The sequence below is a fragment of the Geotrypetes seraphini genome, chromosome 6, assembly GCF_902459505.1.
Source record: "Geotrypetes seraphini chromosome 6, aGeoSer1.1, whole genome shotgun sequence".
In the NCBI taxonomy this organism is placed as follows: Eukaryota; Metazoa; Chordata; class Amphibia; order Gymnophiona; family Dermophiidae; genus Geotrypetes; species Geotrypetes seraphini.
The window spans coordinates 27879539-27898894 of NC_047089.1; the positions used below are offsets into that span (position 1 = coordinate 27879539).

At 40.4% G+C, this 19356-nt stretch overlaps 1 protein-coding gene across 1 annotated transcript in view; it reads right to left on the reverse strand.

Moving 5' to 3' along the window:
- Positions 1-19356, reverse strand: part of MRE11 (MRE11 homolog, double strand break repair nuclease) — an 81925-nt gene that overhangs the window by 23508 nt on the left and 39061 nt on the right. The window contains exons 11-14 of the mRNA XM_033949678.1: positions 16663-16789; positions 13587-13693; positions 7843-8016; positions 6472-6534 (exon numbers count right to left, since the gene is read on the reverse strand). Coding sequence (XP_033805569.1) covers positions 6472-6534; positions 7843-8016; positions 13587-13693; positions 16663-16789 — 471 coding nt within the window. The remainder of the gene's footprint in view (positions 1-6471; positions 6535-7842; positions 8017-13586; positions 13694-16662; positions 16790-19356) is intronic.

Consider the following 19356-nt stretch of genomic DNA (forward strand, 5'->3'; position numbering starts at 1 on the left):
GTACAAGTGCTGGGCCCACAACATCACCTACATCATCAATTCAGATGACGAAGAGGAAGATCCAGGCCAGCCAGGCAGCGATTGGCTGGCCCAGAACTTCCTCTCCAACGTCAGCATTGACGTCAGAGGTGAAGTCTTGTAGGTCCGGCACTTGTACGCACCTGGCTTGACTCGGGGAGGAAGGAAGAAGATCGCAAAGGCAACATGATCGACTGGACACCCCTGCTCTAATATATATAGATGCCCTTTAACTTTGTACTGGTAACATAGGCAGTAAATCATGATTAGAGTAATTGCATTTGTGTAACTTGAGCAGAGTTTAAAATTGAGTTAGAGATTACTTTTACTGTGATTAATTAATGGCTCAATTTATCATTTTCAAATGATACTGTTTTATATTTATTAAACACAAACTGCTTTGTAGTTCCATATGAAGCAGAAAGCTGTAAAAAATATCTGGTCTGCCCAGTTATTCCTATCCACATTTTTAAGGACTTATTTATTTATTGAAATTTGGCTATCATCTAATAGCACTATAATATTTAAATCCATATTACCTACCGATACAGCAGGTTAAAACATTTATCAATAAAACATGCCTGTTAACAATTTCCTTCACAAGAACATGAGACAGGCCAGCCAAATGGTTCAGTGACAGTCCTAGTCACTGGGCACAAATACCCCCTGATTTAAGTACCGTTGCTAAAATATTTGGGCCACAAAGAAAGGATGAGTTTCATTAACAAAAATATTTGTACAAGTGACAAAAATATTAGCCAGTTTCTAAAGCAGTGGTTCCCAACCCTGTCCTGGGGTACCCCCAACCAGTTGGGTTTTGAAGATATCCCCTAAGGAATATGCATAAGATATATTTGCATGCCTGTCTCCTCCATTATATGCAAATCTCTCTCATGCATATTCATTAGGGATATCCTGAAAACCCAAATGGCTGGGGGTCCCCTAGGATAGGGTTGAGAACCACTGTTCTAAAGGAACAAGCAAAAATGCTAATGCTGTCTTATATACCGCTATATCTCCGATTGAATTCAAAGCTGTTTACAAAAGAATTACAATTTATAAAGCACAAGGACAAAAGGCTTAAAATTATAGATATTAATGCTAAGCATCATGGATGAAGAATAGCCCATTTCTCAAAGAAGGTTTCCAGCAATTTGCAAAATAAACAGTAAGTAGGTAAAGTTCTTTCCGTTGGAAGATCAGTCCAGATTTTAGCTCCCAGGTATTGAAAGGTGTATTCATGATGTCTTTTATATTTGACAGATTTTAATGATAGGTATAGTAAGACTTTCCTCTTGAAAGTCTCATGGTGCCTACATTATGAAGTAGAAGACAGCTTGGCACTTAACGATGATGAACTTTGGCCAGCCAGTGCAAGAAAGGAATGGAAAACAAAGATGAAAATATTATAATGCCTTTGTATGGCCGCAACTTGAATACTGTGTGCAGTTCTGCTCGCCATATCTCAAAAAAGATATAGCGCAATTAGAAAAGGTACAGAGAAGAGTAACAAAAATGATAAAAGGAATGGGACGACTTCCCTATGAGGAAAGGCTAAAAAGTGGCAAAGGCTCTTCAGCTTGGAGAAGAGACGGCTCAGGTGTGATATGATAGAGGTCTATAAAATAATGAGTGGACTGGAAAGGGTAGATGTGAATTGCTTGTACACTCTTTCCAAAAATACTAGGACTAGGGGACATGCGATGAAGCTACTAAGTAGTAGATTTAAAACAAACCGAAGAAAATATTTTTTTCACACAATGTGTAATTAAACTCTGGGATTTGTTGCTAGAGAATGTGGTGAAATGAATTAGCTTAGCGGAGTTTAAAAAAGATTTGGATAATTTCCTAAAAGAGAAATCCATAGGCCATTATTGAGATGGCTTAGGGAAATCCACTGCTTATTCATGGATAAGCAGCATAAAATCTTGTTTACTACTTGGGATCTAGCTAGATGCTTGGGACTTGGGTTGGCCACTGCTGGAAACAGGATACTGGGCTTGATGGACCTTCGGTCTGTCCCAGTATGGAAATTCTTATGTTCTTATTTCTTTCCCACCATGAGGGCAAGAAAAAAAAATCAAAATCCTGACTTCCATGGGTAAAATAATATTTTATCCATACACAATGCTTTCATTATTTTGCCTTTCCTGTGTCTACAAAGTGAAAGAGGAACATGTTGGATTGGCTTTAGATTTCCATGGTGACCAGAAAGTAATGTTGCTGCAGAAGCTTATTCTTAATCTGGCCAATTAAGACAAAGGAGAGAGTCATCTGAATTCATTTTATTAATGAATACTATAGGAACCTTGCATTTAAGTCAGGTTCTGAGAAGTCGATGCGGTAAATTGTGCTATGCTTCAATAGAGTGGCTTATTTATCATCTTGCAAAGGTGATGGATAAACAGAAAGTCTTCTAGCGTGAGAAAATCTGAGTAAAACCTCTGTGCTAAATGACAGCACATTGGGCATGCAAATCGCATACAAAAGAACTGAATACAAAATTGCTTCTGATGTAAATCTCTTCACTGAAATTTAATGCAGTTTTTTTTACCTCTCTCAACACTGAAATATTATGTCAGCTCAGGGCTGGTGCAAAGATGCAGCAGGGGAGCAAAAGGGTTATCTGATGGGAAGTATGACACTTTACCTCTGATGTTCTAATGTGGGCTTCTTCTCCTAATGCACTCTTGACACTCCCAACTGCCTTGACTCCCCAGTGGTGCCTGGCCCTATGCAATGCATCCCAGGATGCATGTCACAGACTCATGAACCCCCATTTTCCAAGATGATAGTGTGGAGGCAGAAGCAAGTGGGCATCACGCTTACTTCCCAATTTTGGAGTATGTGGAGGTGTTTCTGGTGCATGTTTTCTTGAGCTTCTGGGATTTTTTTTCTTAGTGGGGAGGGGAGCCCATGATACTAGCCACCTGGGAAATATTTGGAGTGGGCAGTCAGGGACCAGGAGCCCATTGACCATTAGGGAGGTCTTCGAGGTAGAGAATGATGTTTTAATGTGGATAACTGCAGGAAACCATCCCCATGTCATTCTTTAAGGAGAGAGGGAAGAATCAGAGCATGAATGGGCACAATCACTGACCCTCAAGCCTTGCATTGAAGAATGCTGGTGTAGAAGGATTGAGATTGAGACAGATAACTAAAGAATGACACGGGATGGTTTCCCATGATTATCCACGGGGACGAAATGGTGATGAGTTTTGTCACCGTGTCATTCTCTACTTCGTCGGTGTCAGTAACCAGGTATCTCCAATGAACCGGCTTGGGTTATTTATTTTTTAAATGTCTCCCTTCCTGTCAGTTCATAAGCCCATCCTCACTCAAGCTCTGACAAAAAGAGAGATAGTTTACTCCTCATTGCAGCTCTTAAAACTGTTTGTTTTTTGTTGTTTTTTTTTGGGGGGGTTGACTGCACATACCTTTTAATGCTATGATTAATTTGCATTTTGTGTTATGCTTGCTTTAAGAAAACTTAAGTCAAAGTTACTGCACTGATAGACTGAAGAGCGACAAATCACTGGGCCCGGACGGCATCCACCCAAGGGTACTAAAAGAACTGAGAAACAAAATAGCAGAGACACTTCGCCAAATATGTAACCTCTCCCTAAAAACTGGGGACATCCCAGAGGACTGGAAAATAGCAAATGTCACGCCCATCTTTAAGAAGGGATCAAGGGGTGACCCGGGAAACTACAGGCCTGTGAGCTTGACCTCGGTTCCGGGAAAGATGATGGAAGCAATGGTAAAGGACACAATCTGCGAACACATAGAAAAAAATGGACAACTGAAGGCGAGCCAGCATGGCTTCTGCAAGGGAAGGTCGTGCCTCACAAACCTGCTGTACTTCTTCGAGGGAATAAACAGCCAGATGGATAAGGGGGAATCCATAGACATCATTTACCTTGACTTCCAAAAAGCCTTCGACAAGGTACCTCACGAACGGCTACTAAAAAAGCTGTGGAACCATGGGGTGCAAGGGGATATCTACCGATGGATCAAACACTGGTTGGCAGGCAGGAAACAGAGGGTTGGAGTAAAGGGCCAATACTCAGACTGGCAATGGGTCACGAGCAGAGTTCCACAGGGGTCGGTGCTGGGACCTCTATTGTTCAATATATTTATTGATGATCTGGAGACGGGGACAAAATGTGAGGTTATCAAATTTGCTGATGACACCAAACTCTGCAGCAGGGTTAGGAACACGGAAGACTGTGAAAACCTGCAAAGGGACCTAACGAGACTGGAAGACTGGGCAAATAAGTGGCAAATGAGTTTTAACGTAGAGAAATGCAAAGTCATGCATGTGGGGGAAAAAGAACCCGATGTTCAGCTACAAAATGGGGGGAACATGGCTAGGGGTGAGTAACCTTGAAAGGGATCTGGGGGTGATGGTTGACACATCACTGAAACCATCGGCGCAATGTGCGATAGCCTCAAAGAAAGCAAACAGAATGCTGGGCATCATCAAAAAGGGTATCACAACCAGGACGAAGGAAGTCATCATGCCGCTGTATCGCGCAATGGTGCGCCCGCACCTGGAGTACTGTGTTCAATACTGGTCGCCGTACCTCAAAAAGGACATGGCGGTACTCGAGGGAGTGCAGAGGAGGGCGACTAAACTGATAAAAGGTATGGAAAATTTCTCATACGCTGACGGGTTAAAAACGCTGGGGCTGTTCTCTCTGGAGAAGAGGAGACTTAGAGGGGACATGATAGAAACCTTCAAAATCCTAAAGGGCATAGAGAAAGTGAATAAGAACAGATTCTTCAAACTGTGGGAAGCCACAAGCACTAGGGGTCACTCGGAGAAATTGAAAGGGGACAGGTTTAGAACAAATGCTAGGAAGTTCTTTTTTACCCAGAGGGTGGTTGACACATGGAACAAGCTTCCGGAGGAGGTGATAAACCAGAACTCTGTACAGGGGTTCAAGGAAGGTTTGGATAGGTTCCTGGAGGATAATGGGATAGAGGGGTACAGATAGAACTTGAGGTAGGTTATAGAAGTGGCCAGTAACCACTTCACAGGTCGCGGACCTGATGGGCCGCCGCAGGAGCGGACCGCTGGGCAGGATGGACCTCTGGTCTGACCCAGTGGAGGCAACTTCTTATGTTCTTATGATCCCTGGGTTAGATCAGTTAGCCTGTGTAAAATATGTGAGTTTGCTAAATTATTCCAGCCTATGGCTGCAGACTAAATTTTACTGAGAACAAATTTATTTATTTATTCAATTTTCTATACTGTTCTCCCAGGAAGCTCAGAACGGTTTACATTAATTTATTCAGATACTCAAGCATTTTTCCCTGTCTGTCCCGGTGGGCTCACAATCTTTCTAATATACCTTTCTAATGTACTTGGTATCACTTTTCAAAATTACATAGGGCCAGATTCTCTAACTGGTGCCATTGTTGACGGCCACCGATCGCGTGTCAATCACGCAACAGCGCCGGTTAAAGAATTGGGCCTCCGGCAAAGGTAGACACCAGACATGTAGGCCGTGGTTTTGCAGGCCTACATTTATGGCTCTTACTTTTGATGTGAATCGCGACTGTGTAGGCACTTTACGCCACTTCTGGCATTAGCCACGCCCACAGTGGTCTTAGGCGCTGTAAAGCACCTACAGAGGCATGATTCAGATGCTGATTTTTTAGGCATTGGTAGGCATCTTGAAAATCAGTGAAAAATAGCATTTAAGGAGAAATTAGGCGCTTACCTGCTAATTTACTTTCTTTTAGCCTCTCCAGACCAGCATAGGACCCCACCCTGTCTATTGTTGTGTTCTTGCGTGCAGATTTTCTAGGGCCAGGGAAATTAAGAACAGCGGCTGTGGCTTGGCTGGTGTAACTGGCGAGCTGTGGGTATGTTTGCTATTTGCATTTGTTCCTTCGCATTTTCCAACAGCATTCCTGTTTTAATTTGTTGATACTCCTGTTTGGAGTCCTGTTTGCTTTCTGTATATAGTTCTTAGTTCTGCTTGGCTATTCGGCAGACTGAGGTAATTAGGGAGGGGTCACATGATATGTACAGTTCCAAAGTTTTGTCTCAGTCTCCACCTACTGGTCATGATGAGATATATACCACTTGTAAGATTAATCTATGCTGGTCTAGAGAGTTGCTAAAGAAATGGCATTTTTCACTCCAAGCCATATTTTCCAAGACTTGCCATTAAAGTACTCTTTTATTGATCAAGAAATTGCTAAGAAAAGTAATCCATTATCCATTTCTGTACAGTAATTGTAGACTTACCAAAACGATAAAAAGTACAGACTACCGGGAACCATAACAGACAAAGACATCAACTTGCATCTCTGCTTCTTTCCAAACCACCAGCTCTTAACATTTATCCCTACTTGCTTCCACCCCTGTCATTACCTCCCGTACAATGTCATCCTCCCCGCATCATCAAGAAACATACATGCAGCATGACAGAAAACTACCTCTCGCACTTCTTCATCCTCCTCGGCAGAATTCGTCCTTGTTGTTTCCCTAAATCGTCGAACCTACATCATAGCAAAATATCAGAGGAGAAAAGGAGAAAAATTCATTTCAAAACTTTATACACTGTTACTGTCTTCATGATAAAGAAACACTTGCATACTACTGGGTTCAATTAGAAAACAAAACAGCTATCTGATGCACCAGGTGAAGCTAGTTGAAATGGGTCAAGCTGAAATGTTCCTGGAGGGTGAACAGTACTGAAATACAGCACTTACTCTTCACAGGCAAAATAACTCTGCAATAAAAAGTTTTTTACCTGAAGTACTCTACAAAGAGTTCACAATTACTCTTATCCTTTACCTGCTGACATTTTGAGTATTTATATGTGTAAAAAAACCAACTGGTTTTTAGATTTGCTTTACGCATGGACGCGTTGTTTTGAAGTATTCGTCCTTCGGGACATTTCTGCAATGCTCGCACTGTGAGTTTTTACTCAGACTTTTTGGCTACTTTTTTGCGGTAAACCTGCCTAAGTTTTTTTCTAAAATTTCTCTAGTTGAATATAGCCTGTAGAATACCTAGTAAGAGTTTTTGATGGTGCTTTTTCATAGACATTTCACTCATATTGGTTTTCTTGCATTGATCTGGACATATTTTGTTGGTTACTAAGGTCTCCTTTTTCTAAGCTGCACTAAGGCTTTAATACACGCACTAGACCTTAACGCCAGCATTCAGTTGGCATTAGTTCTAGCCGTATAGCGCGCAGTAATTTCCTGCGTGCGCTAAAAACGCTAGTGCACTTTAGTAAAAGGAGCCTTAAGTGTAAGTTTCTCTCATAGAGCCCATTATAAAAGGCCAGAGTCATATTAGCATTGAAAAATTTGAATAATAAAATATCTTAAGAAAAATTTGAAGATAGCAATTTGCTATATAGTTACTCTTAATTTTTTTAGGATCAATGAAAGAAACCCTTATCCACAAATAAGCCTTTGAGACTGCAATGGTCTTTGTTGTGGATTTCTGAGATCCTTTTCCTTCAGTTTTGTGAGCCTTTCTTAAATTCGGTAAACCTCAGTAGAGTATCTATTGTGAGTGTTGGTTTACTCCATTTTCGTCTTTCTTGTGATATTTTTGAGGGTCCACCTTTTCACTTCCCCTGCCCCCTTCTTGGATGTGCGCACAGTGTTTAACCAAATGTGTGCTCAATTCCAAACTGGTGCCAATTAGCACCCATTATTGGTACTAAATTGGCTTCTTAGCCAATTCAATTTGGCGTACATTCTGGATCGGCACCAAATATAGAATGGGGAGAGGGAGCAAATATCTCTATCAAGAGTTTAGTGTGGAGCCAGTCATTAAATTAAGCTTACTTCTTCATCTATTTTCTCTTCCTCTGCGTCAATGTGACGCTCTTTGAGGAACCTCTGAGTCTTCTCCAGCTGGAACTTCACCAGCTCTTCGATGGCATCTTTCTCCTCTTTATCCACAAACTCTTGCACGGCTTCCCCCATGCCCCTCTCAGTGAGAAGGGACAGCTGGACATTCTGTGAGATGAAAAGTCAGGGAAAAAAAGATGGGAGCATTCTTCACTAACACAACCAGTCCGTCTTCCTTTTATAATGGAAATTTAAAAAAAAAAATCAACAGGCAGAGATAGTCTCAGAAGGATAAAATGCCAAAACTCTAGAACAGGAGGAAAGATATATTAGGTTTAGAAGTTATATCAAGCACTGCTGAACAATAAGACTATCCCTTTTCTAACCCTTAATGGGTTTCTATGTCATACAAACAATCTAAAGTGTACTTCACAGATGGATATTACAATACTTATGTAGTTGAATGTGGTGCACGGCCTCTCTTTTGTAATAGTGTGTTATGATGACCCCCAATAAAAAGATATGGCAACCACAGAAAAACTCAGGAGAGCATCTGGAAAAAATTAAATTATCAGGCAATTTTCACTGCTGTAACAAGGAACTCGGCCTTAAATTAAAATTTTGCTACTGTATTTAGTTCTCCCTCTTAGCTCATACAAATAATTCTAACTTAGAGGCCCTTTTATTAAAGCCACAGCAAAAGTAACCTTAGTGCGCCCCTTACACGGGTCTTTCCTACTTTTGCCGCAGCCACAAAATGAAAATCAAAAAGAATCACTCAAAGAAATGTAGTAATGAGATTTACACTCGTGAAACAAACACTTTGAACTCAAAAATATGCTCAGAGACACGAAAGCAAAGACAAGGAGCCGAAGCCCCACGAAAGTCGCCTCACCACCCAATCATCGCATATTGTGAAAAACAAAACTCATTGCTGCAATCTAGCATAAAAGGTTTTTTGCTTATACTTTAAACTGTTGCAAGCATAACACTTAGGGCTCCTTTTACAAAGGTGCACTAGCGTTTTTAGCGCATGCACCGGATTAGCGCGCGCTATAGCACACGTTAGCCGAAAATCTACCGCCTGCTCAAAAGGAGGCGGTAGCGGCTAGTGTGCGCGGCAATTTAGCATGCGCGTTAAGGCCCTAGCGCACCTTCGTAAAAGAAGCCCTTAGCTTGATCAAAGGTTCCGACGGGGCCCGTTTCGATCCTGCATCAGGGAACCGAATGGAGCATTCAGCAAACTCTCAAAAGTGGTGGCGTCTCAAAAATTTTAAGTTCCATTCGAACGCACGAGCCTCCTCCACTGGAACTTAAATTTTTGAGACACCACCACGTTTGAGAGTTTGCCGAATGCTTCATTTGGTTCCCTGACGCAGGATCGAAACGGGCCCCGTTGGAACCTTTGATCAAGCTACATTTTATGCTTGCAACAATTTAAAGTATAAGCAAAAAAACCTTTTATGCTAGATTGCAGCAATGAGTTTTGTTTTTCACAATATGCGATGATTGGGTGGTGAGGCGACTTTCGTGGGGCTTCGGCTCCTTGTCTTTGCCTTAGTGTCTCTGAGCATATTTTTGAGTTCAAAGTTTTTGTTTCACGAGTGTAAATCTCATTACTACATTTCTTTGAGTGATTCTTTTTGATTTTCATATGCTCTTCTTTAATCACTCTTCCTAGTATAGAGTACCAATTATTTTGGCTTTTCCTATATATAATTGGACTTAGTCTACAGCCAGAAAAATGGCCAGTTTGCCTATTTTCTGATTTAATGGCCCTGAGCTATTTTTTTTTTCATTCCTTTATTCATTTTAAAACCAACAGTAAGTGCAACATATTGTTCAAACAGTTTACAATATAAACATCACTTAATTCCATCAAATGATATATACATACTAATTGCATGTCCCTTCCCCCACCCCCCTTTCATACCACATAAAGACAATCTATTAAGACAAACAAAATTGCGCTCAAATAATAGATTAAAGGCATATCCCCTCCCCCTCCCACCCACCCTGGAAGTATATAAACAAAGGGCTAAAACCAATAATCATTCTTTGCAAAATTTTGTCAATGGTTCCCAAACCTCCTTGAATTTCCTATAATGTCCCAGTTGTAATGCATTCATACGTTCAAGTTTAAAAGTTTGGCATAAGGATTCCCACCAAAAACTATAATTTAACCTGTCCCAATTTTTCCAGTTAACCTTACTGTGTGAACCTCTACCACCACCAATTTTGTAAGCAGCGAGGGCCCCTGCGCTAATCAATTAGCATACAGCAATGCCTCATGCGCTAAAGATTAGCACTGTCATGCCCCCTTCCATAAACACATTAAAAATAATTTACTAGCACACGGTATGCACATGCACAGTAAGTCTTTTTAATGTGTGGTAAACGTGTATTAGCGCTTACTACAGTTTAGTAAAAGGACCCCTAAGTGCACAATTAAACCCTTCCTTCCTCTTAGCCTAACACTATGTATTAATTGCCATAGGTTCATTTGTCATCAACAGGTAGAAGGGCTTTAAACTGTTATCTACTTTGTGTAGCAGATGAAGTTAATCTGCATGCATCTGTACAAGCAGCTCTCTGTGTCACTATACAGTCTTGAGCAAAATATAAATGTAAAAAAATGGCAATTGGCTCAGGAAGCCATTTTGTAATGCTGAAACCTTGCCCTTATGTTTCATAGGAGCCAATGCAGAAAGCTACCATGAGCCTAAATGCACGGTTACCCCAAGGGTTGTACACACATATTTGTGGTCGAGGAATTCAACCCGAGTCTTAACTTGCAAAGGAGACATTGCCACACAATGCATTCAAATGTACTGTTATGAGCCCAGGGACAGGCACGTAGAATCTCTTAGGGAGAGGAGGAGATAATGGATGCTGTGGATGGCAGACTGGATGGGCCATTTGGCCTTTATCTGCTATCATGTTTTCTATAGATTAAGGACTTTTATTCAGGAAACTTGTCTAAACCCTTTGAATTCTTTCTAAGGTGCCAGAGGATTTTATGTGCTATTAAAAGTGTGATTCGTTTGAAGACCTGGCTAACTCTGCTCTTTTCTGTTGATTTGGAAAGAAATTACACATAAGAGATCAAAAAATGTACGTCTATCTGTCCACTCATCTAGGACCAAAGTAACTCTCCCAAATCTTAACAGGACCAAATTTGGAATGAGATGAGGAGAAAACCAATGAAAATAAGTTTGAAAATGGACCAGATCAGACTCCAGATCGGATTTCAGAAAAATAAAGTCCCCTCCCTCACAAAAAAAAAAAACAAAAAAACCCACAATGGGCTCTTTTTACTAAGCTGCGGTAGCGTTTTTAGTGAGCACTGAAGATTAGCGCAAGCTAACCCCCGCACTAGGCGGAAAATACTAATGCCAGCTCTATGGAGGCGTTAGCGTCTAGCACGCGGGGCATTGTAGCATGCGCTAAAAACGCTACTGCAGATTAGTAAAAGGAGCCCATATTCAAATATAGTATAGTGAATTAGGGAATTACTCTTTTCAAACAGTATATCTCTTCTTCCTTCCTCTCCTGTAAAACCACACACACACTCGCCCATATACACAGAAACATAGTTACACATATATATAGCACACAGGCAGAGGTGAATGCACACACAGAGGCAGAGACATTGGATATTATCCCATGAACTATACAACATGCTTTTTCTATCCACTGGACTGCGTTCCAGTAGTTCTAATGTGTTTTTCATTTTCTTTCTTTGTAAATTATACTGTGAAATCTAGTGACTGAACCATACAGCTTTCTTAATGGTTGCTGTGTAAAATATGAGCAGGACTTTTGAAGCAGTCAGCTCGAATTTAAGTTGTTTGAATATTTTCACTGCACAAGAGAAATGAATGAGATAAGAACACGTATCCCTGTTATCTTCCTTTTGTTTTAGTTTTTTATTCATTTTTCATATAACAACAAGTGTATCACATAAATTTATACAATTTCATTGAGTACACACTTGATAATCCTTCATAAATCATTGTAAATACAACATATTATTATATAATACTGTACTATAATATTGAAAAAGCATATCATACTTAATAAGTATACCAACTATTACTCTAATTATAAACCCACCCCCTCCCCTTCCTTTGAAAATTGCATACAATATGACAAGATATAATGATGAATTGTTTATCTTATGATATGAATAAAATAAACCCACCCACATCCCCTCTTATCCAATATCTTATTATGGGAAAATTGAATTAGTCATTGCAAAAGTCTGTTAATGGTCCTCAAATCTTCTTAAACTTATCTATATATCCTCTTTGTGTTGCAAATGTACGCTCCATTTTATATATATGGCATACTGAATTTCACCAAAAGTTATAATTTAACCTGTCATGGTTTTTCCAATTGTGTGTTATTTGTTGAACTGCGACTCCAGTTAATATAAATAAAAGTTTGTTGTTATTTGAAGAAATTTGACTCTGTGCTCTCATTGCTGTGCCAAATAGAATCATATCATATGTCAAGGCTACCAGGTTATCCAACATCCTATTTATTTGAGGCCAAATTGATTTCCAAAATAATAATATAAACGGACAATAAAATAAAAGATAATCTAATGTCCCCGGCTCAAGATGACAGTGCCAGCATCTATTAGACTTAGAGCTATCAATTTTTTGTAAACGAACAGGGGTCCAAAAAGCTCTATGCAAAAGAAAAAAAACATGTTTGTCTCATAGATGCTGAAACTGTACACCTTAACCTCCAAGACCAAAGTCGTGGCCATTGAGATGCACTAATCTGATGCTTAATCTCAATGCTCCAAATGTCTCTAAGACCATGTCTTAATTTTTTATTTACAAATCAAGATATTAATTTGTACCACAATGCGGCCTGATGACCCATAGAATCCATCTGAAAACATAAGAATTCCAGGCTATGATAATTATTAAGATTTCTCCATTCAGGGAACCCTGTTATCTTCCTAAAAAAGAGCTGTGTGCAGTAGACCCCCTGGGGTAGATAAATTCTTTGTTTTGAGTTTTTGAATTTGTCTAGGATCATTATATGGTTTGTGCTAGTGATTTATTAAGAAATAGTTTTGACTCTAGCAAAGAATTAGAAGGGGTGGAGTTTTTTTTATAGACCGAGGATGTGTCTGCAGCTTCAAAAAGATATTTGAAGCTGACTTGTCCGGAGGATTAACGATTTATATACGAGTATAATCCAACATGACACTGAGGTCTTTTTCTCCAATCTTTTGGTAAATTATAGGGGTTCATTTACAACTCTCTTCTTTTTTTGAATGCATTTTTTGCTTGTTTATACTATTGAGCAGTCTATTGTAAAAGATGTATTTGCTGTGTACAGTAACATAGTTTTTTTAATAGTTGTTGTATTTATGTATAGCCTCCTAAGAATAAAAGCTGTAACTAAATGGGTGACTTGACCCTTCTTGAGCGTGGTTAAAGACAGGATGCAGTTCAATAAAGATTCCCTTCACTTCCAATTTTTGTACTCCGAGCTCATCTGAAAACATTTTTGCAAGTTTTAAAACTAACCAAACAGTGGTTCAGATGCATTTATGAGAATATATACATTAGCTGTTACTTGCCTAGTGATGGACTAAACCTCTGGTGCCAAATCAAGCTCTTGGTTTAAAATATAAACCTCATTTTGACAGAAAACCTAATACCACCCCCCAATAAATAAGCAAGCAAGCAAATAAGAAAGAGAAATTGATTTACCTTCTCTGCTGTTTGAAAATATTGTTTCACCAGGTCTTCAACCCTCAAGGTCATCCCTTCTGAAGCAGGTCTATTAACGAGTTTGCTAAAATTAATCTCATCATCTCCTGGAAAGGAAGCAAAGCACATTAAATCAAAAGTGACAGGCTTATGCATCTTGATTACTGAACTGAGATGCATTTTTTATATTTGATTGAACAATGCTTCATATTTTGAAGATTAAGAATTATGTTGTTAAGTTTTCTTGACTGTTCTTTTTATGTATGGACACAGGGTAAGATAAATATAGCTCTGTTCATGTGCAATATAATATTATATAAGGCTAATTAGGGATTTATTTCAAGTCAATTTTATAACAAACCATAGGTACCTGTATGTCTTTATAAAACACTAGCACTAAAGCAGCAGATATCACACCTGGATTGAAGCTGCGTACATTTACATGTGCTCAGAAGCCAGCGTACATGTATGCATAGATACATGTATTATATAAACAATGCATCAACTGCCTCTTAACCTTCATGCTGAAGGAAGTTTAAAGCCTTGTAACTTTAAACAAAGATATTAAAGAACCTGTCAGTTTTTCTAGGAGGTAGAGAAGTAACATGGCAAATGACGGCAGATAAAGAACATCTGGTCTGCACATTAGCTATCCTCATTAAGGGGGACTTTGGGGTTTTCTTTTGTGTGTCTGTGAAACTTGACAGTTCTTCAGACTGTCAGCTCTACAGAAATAGTCACAGAACTGTTTTTTGATTCAAATTTTTAAGGATACTGGGTAAGAGAGTTTCTTTAAGTATATTATAATGGTTTATGCATATTCAGAAATTGCTGTAAACAAATATATAATCTTGTAAAGCTTTTCTTTAAGCCTGTTATCTATAAAAGCCAAAAGGAAGGCCTTTGTTCAAATAAGTCCAACTTTTTACAGTGATGTGCTAACTGAACATTGAAAGACTGAAATGACACGTTACTGGTCATTGCGAGGGTACATAAGCAGGCACCAGTCTCTGATCAGGGAGGAGACTTTCTCTCTCCACATGGACCAGTTAGTCCTTGGGTGAGATCAACCCCCCCCCCCTCACACACAGAATGTTTTACAGAGTTGGCAACGAATGTAATGCATAGAATTAATTGGCAATTTAGGGCTCCTTTTACAAAGGTGCGCTAGGGCCTTAACATGTGGAATAGCGCGCGCTACATTGCCCCGCAAGCTAGCTGCTACCGCCTCCTTTTGAGTAGGCAGTAGATTTTCAGCTAGCGTGCGGTAATCTGGTGCATGCGCTAAAACGCTAGCCCACCTTCGTAAAAGGCGCCCTTAATCTTAATTCTAATTTTAACCTCGAGTTTAATTGGATATAATTGAATAAATATTATTTTGATTAAATTACATGTCTGTGTATGAGTTACTAGCATGAAATACCCTGTATGTTGGGACATGAAAGCACAATCCTCGTACTCAAAGCTGGTGAATGAACAGCTGGGACCTTTATTTTACCAATATTTTCTTTTCTCAATGGAGCATCCCCGTTTCACTTCACTTGGTGCTTCGTCAGGAGATATATGCCCAGTAGTTCCCAGTAATTATAATATTTGTATGACATACAATTTAACTCTGCTAGGAGTCGGAGTTAGAGTTGGCACATTTTCACCAACTCTGACTCCAGTAACCCCAAAATTGCTTCCAATGACTCCATAGCCCCATTTATGACTTATCTTATTTCCTAAAATTAGGTAAACACATCCAACTGAAATCTGAGAGCAGTATTCAATTTCCTCAAAACATAGGGGTCCTTTTCCTAAGGCACACTAGCCATTTTAGCGTGCGCTAAATGCTAACATGTCCATAGACTATAATGTACGTGTTAGCTTTTAGCGTGGGCTAAAAAGACCCCATATTCTTTTTCTTTATTTTAATGCATTCTTATTAAAAGTCCTATTATTTTATGGAATAAAGCTGCGGGCCATAATGGCCTTGAAAAGTACTATAATAACCAGACATCTGAGGTCACCATATGAAACAGGTCTATGTAGGAGGCCATGAAAGTACCACTGTTGAAACAGTTTCTGCAGAAATATTAGAGGTCAATTTCCATCAACATATCTTACAAAATATAAAACAATTTTTTAAAGCCTAATCCTCCATCTGATGTCCTGGGAAGAGTGGCTGGTCTGAGTCCAAACAGGTGCTATCCTCTTCCTCACCTGGACAATGACAATGAAGGTGGAAGAATTAATCCACAATTCCCCAGCAGGCCCTGCTACTACAGACTCAGATGGCTAACTCTGCACATGGCCTCCTTCCTCCTCAGGGACATTGATCCAGACAAACTCACATGGCAAAAGAACTAAGAGAAAGCTAGAGCCTCATTTGTACAAACACCAACACCCATGGTAAGCAAATACATTGCTCATTTGCAGCAATACTCATTAAAAACAAATCTGCATCACCGAGCACAAGGAGTTTAGTGTTTAACAAGTTGGAGGGAGCAGATGTTTCCATGAGTTTAGTCGATGAGGAGTGGGACTACGGAAAGCGTATTTTTTCACATCTATTTATGTATAGGGGCAATTTTCAGAGGATAAGGGAGGGTTGGATAGAGGGACATCTTCATCAAACAATTGTATTGTACTGTATGGTAGGGTGTCCTGCTAGTTTGAACAAGTAATGTGAAATGTTCTGCAAATGGTTTATTGACTGCAGGTTATTGCTTATTGTTGTTTCCTAAAGAAAAAAAACTACTGCTCAAATAAAGCGGAGGAGAGGAAAGGGGAATGGGGAGGGATATTACTGAAAGCTTTGTGTCGATGCGACAGTTAAGTGAAAACTATTATAAATTGTTTCAATTATGTTCAGTTGAGATGTATTTTTGATAATTTAATAAAAATGCTACATATGAAATTTTCAGCAGTTCTTATTCAAATTAAATATAGTAAAATAATAGCTGAAATCTGGTAACGATAGTAAAGTTCATCAAGTCTGCCCTTTTCTGCAACGGTAGTATGGAATCTAACTTAGCCTTTCCATGAGGTAGCACATTTCAACTGCAAACAAAGCTAGACTGTTCCATCTTACCCTTTTTCTCTTTCTGCTCTCTGTGTCGGAAGAAATGTACGATGTCTTTTGGGTTAGCTGTCCTATGTACAAACTTCTGGCTGAATCGGAGTACACTGAATGGCTCAAATCCGCCACTGTAGTCAACCTGAGACACAGCACATGAGGAAACAGAACAGAGAAACGAAATTGGTGGAGGAAGATTTCCAGTCTTTGAAGGCTCATCTTACACATTATAAAGGGAACAGACACGTGTCCTAATACTGATGATAAAAAAAATAAATAAAGAGGAAATATCCATGGGAGGAGAACATAAATCATGAAATAATCATATATAATAAAATGCTAGAGCGCGCATGCGCTCTCGAAAATTCGTGCGGTGTGGCGCCGGGAGGTGTGCTTCTGTGGCAACATTCTAACCTCACGGCGCATACGGGGGCTGAAGGCGCGCGACTGTGCTCTCTCCCTGTCCTCAGCGCGTCACCACCCGCCCTCACTCACCGCTGCCTCTCACTCGCTGCCTGCCCGCGTCCTCGTCGTGTCACCTCACTCGCCGCCGCCGCCGCTGATCCTCTTCAGAGCAGCCTGCGATCGTGGCCGCTTTAAAGAACCTCGCAGGCCGCTCTCCAACCTCAGTAGCACGCTCCCTCTGACGCACGGGATCGCTTCAGAGGGAACGTGCTACCGAGTTGGAGAGCAGCCTGCGAGGTTTGCTAAAGCCGGCCACCATGATCGCAGGCTGCTTTGAAGAGAAGCAGGCCAGAAAACGTCGGGATGGAGGGGAGGGTAAGAAGGGGGATCAATACCGGGAGCCAGGGGGAGAGGGAAAGGGAGCTGCTTTGAGGGGAGGGGTGTGCTGGGGGGAGACAGAAGGGGCCATGGATAGGGAGAGGGAAAGGGGGCTGCTTTGGGGGGGAGGTGTGCTGGGGACATCTTTGCTCTGGGAGGAGACAGAAGGGGCCATGGAGAGACAGGGAGAGGGAAAGGGGGCTGCTTTGGGGGGAGGGGTGTGTTGGGGGGAGACAGAAGGGGCCATGGAGAGATAGGGAGAGGTATGCTGGGGACAGACAGCTTTGCTCGGGGGGGGGGGAGACAGAAGAGGGCCATGGAGAGACAGTTAGGGAGAGGGAAAGGGGGCTGCTTTGGGGGGGAGGTGTGTCCTGGGGGCAGACAGCTTTGCTCAGGGGGGGGGAGACAAAAGGATACAGACAGCGGCCAAGGAGAGAGAGATAAAGAAACACAGATAGACAGACACATCTATTCTAGCACCCGTTAATGTAACGGGCTTAAAGACTAGTAATAAATAAATAAATAAATATACAGAGGAGGACAGCAGCATTAAAAATAAGTCACTTTCATTTATAAAGTCCCTTGGATTCTATATATGTCACTAGCAGTTGGAAAACAAATGTGTCAAATAATTAGTTAACGAGCTGTAATCATTTAATCATTGAAGATAAGTACTTAATTGGCAATAAATTTGATTTGCATGTGGATCTGGCGGCATGCTATTCTATAACAGGGGTAGGGAATTCCGATCCTCGAAAGTCACAGGCAGGTCAGGTTTTCGGAACATCCACAATATATATGCATGAAATAGATTTGCATCTCAAGGAGGCAGTGCATGCAAATCCATCTCATACATATTCATTGTGGATATCCTGAAAACCTGACCTGGCCTGTGGTTCTCAAGGACCAGAATTGTTTACCCTTGGTCTATAACACTGCATGCCTAACTGGCTCATGTACATCTCAAAAGGGGGCATGGCTAAGGTAACTGCATGGGCGGATCAGGGCATTCGCAAAACTTAGGAGCGGTGTTACAGAATACCAGGGATCCATAATGAACTTGTATACCAGGATGTATACCAGGTTTCAGCTGGCATTAAGTCCTTGCGACCAAAGCTGAGTCCGGGAATCTACATGGTGCTATTTCATAAAGGGCACTCAACCTGCAGTGTTCTTTATTGGACAGCGCTGATTTTTCTCAATGCCTCATTTTCGGTGCCATTTAAAGGATCCAGCCCAGTATGTCTTCCTTCCAAACAGGATACCAATTTGGACTTGTTCTTGATGTCAGCACTTGAGTGCACTCTCTTCTTGTATGCTTGAATCTTTCCTATTGTTTTATTGGCGTTCGTTTCTTTTGTTCAGTTTTATACTTTTAAATGTAAACCACTTTGACTTGAATTGCAATTTAAACAGTATATTAAGTCTAAAGGATAAGTGAAACAAAATGAAAGGAATGCAATTCAGAAACTTATTAGACATTCAAAATGGATAGATACTACGAAGAACCTTCAAACTCTAAAAGTAGTTATGATACATATGTGGTGGTTTCATCCCTAACTCTGGCATTTTATAAAGTACAGATTAGGTAAGCATCAGTCTGTGATAGGTTAGATGTAGGGGAACAAGCTAATGAGCCTTCCAGTGCTACCATTCTGCATGCCAAGGCAGTATGTATCCAGTATCTGGATTTGGAAACAAGATTCTTAAGTGAGAGCAGATTTAAAAAAAAATTATTGTAGATTATAATTAGCAAAAACAGAACACAGGCAAATAAAGTGAGTTGCCCAAAGATATAACACTGAGGAAAGGGAACTCAAATTCTGATCTGCAGATTTCTCCTCACTCTCATCCTTTTGCTCTTACAAGGCAATAGCTTTTGTTTCCCAAAAGAGAGGTTTAAAACAGTTACTTACCTGTAACAGG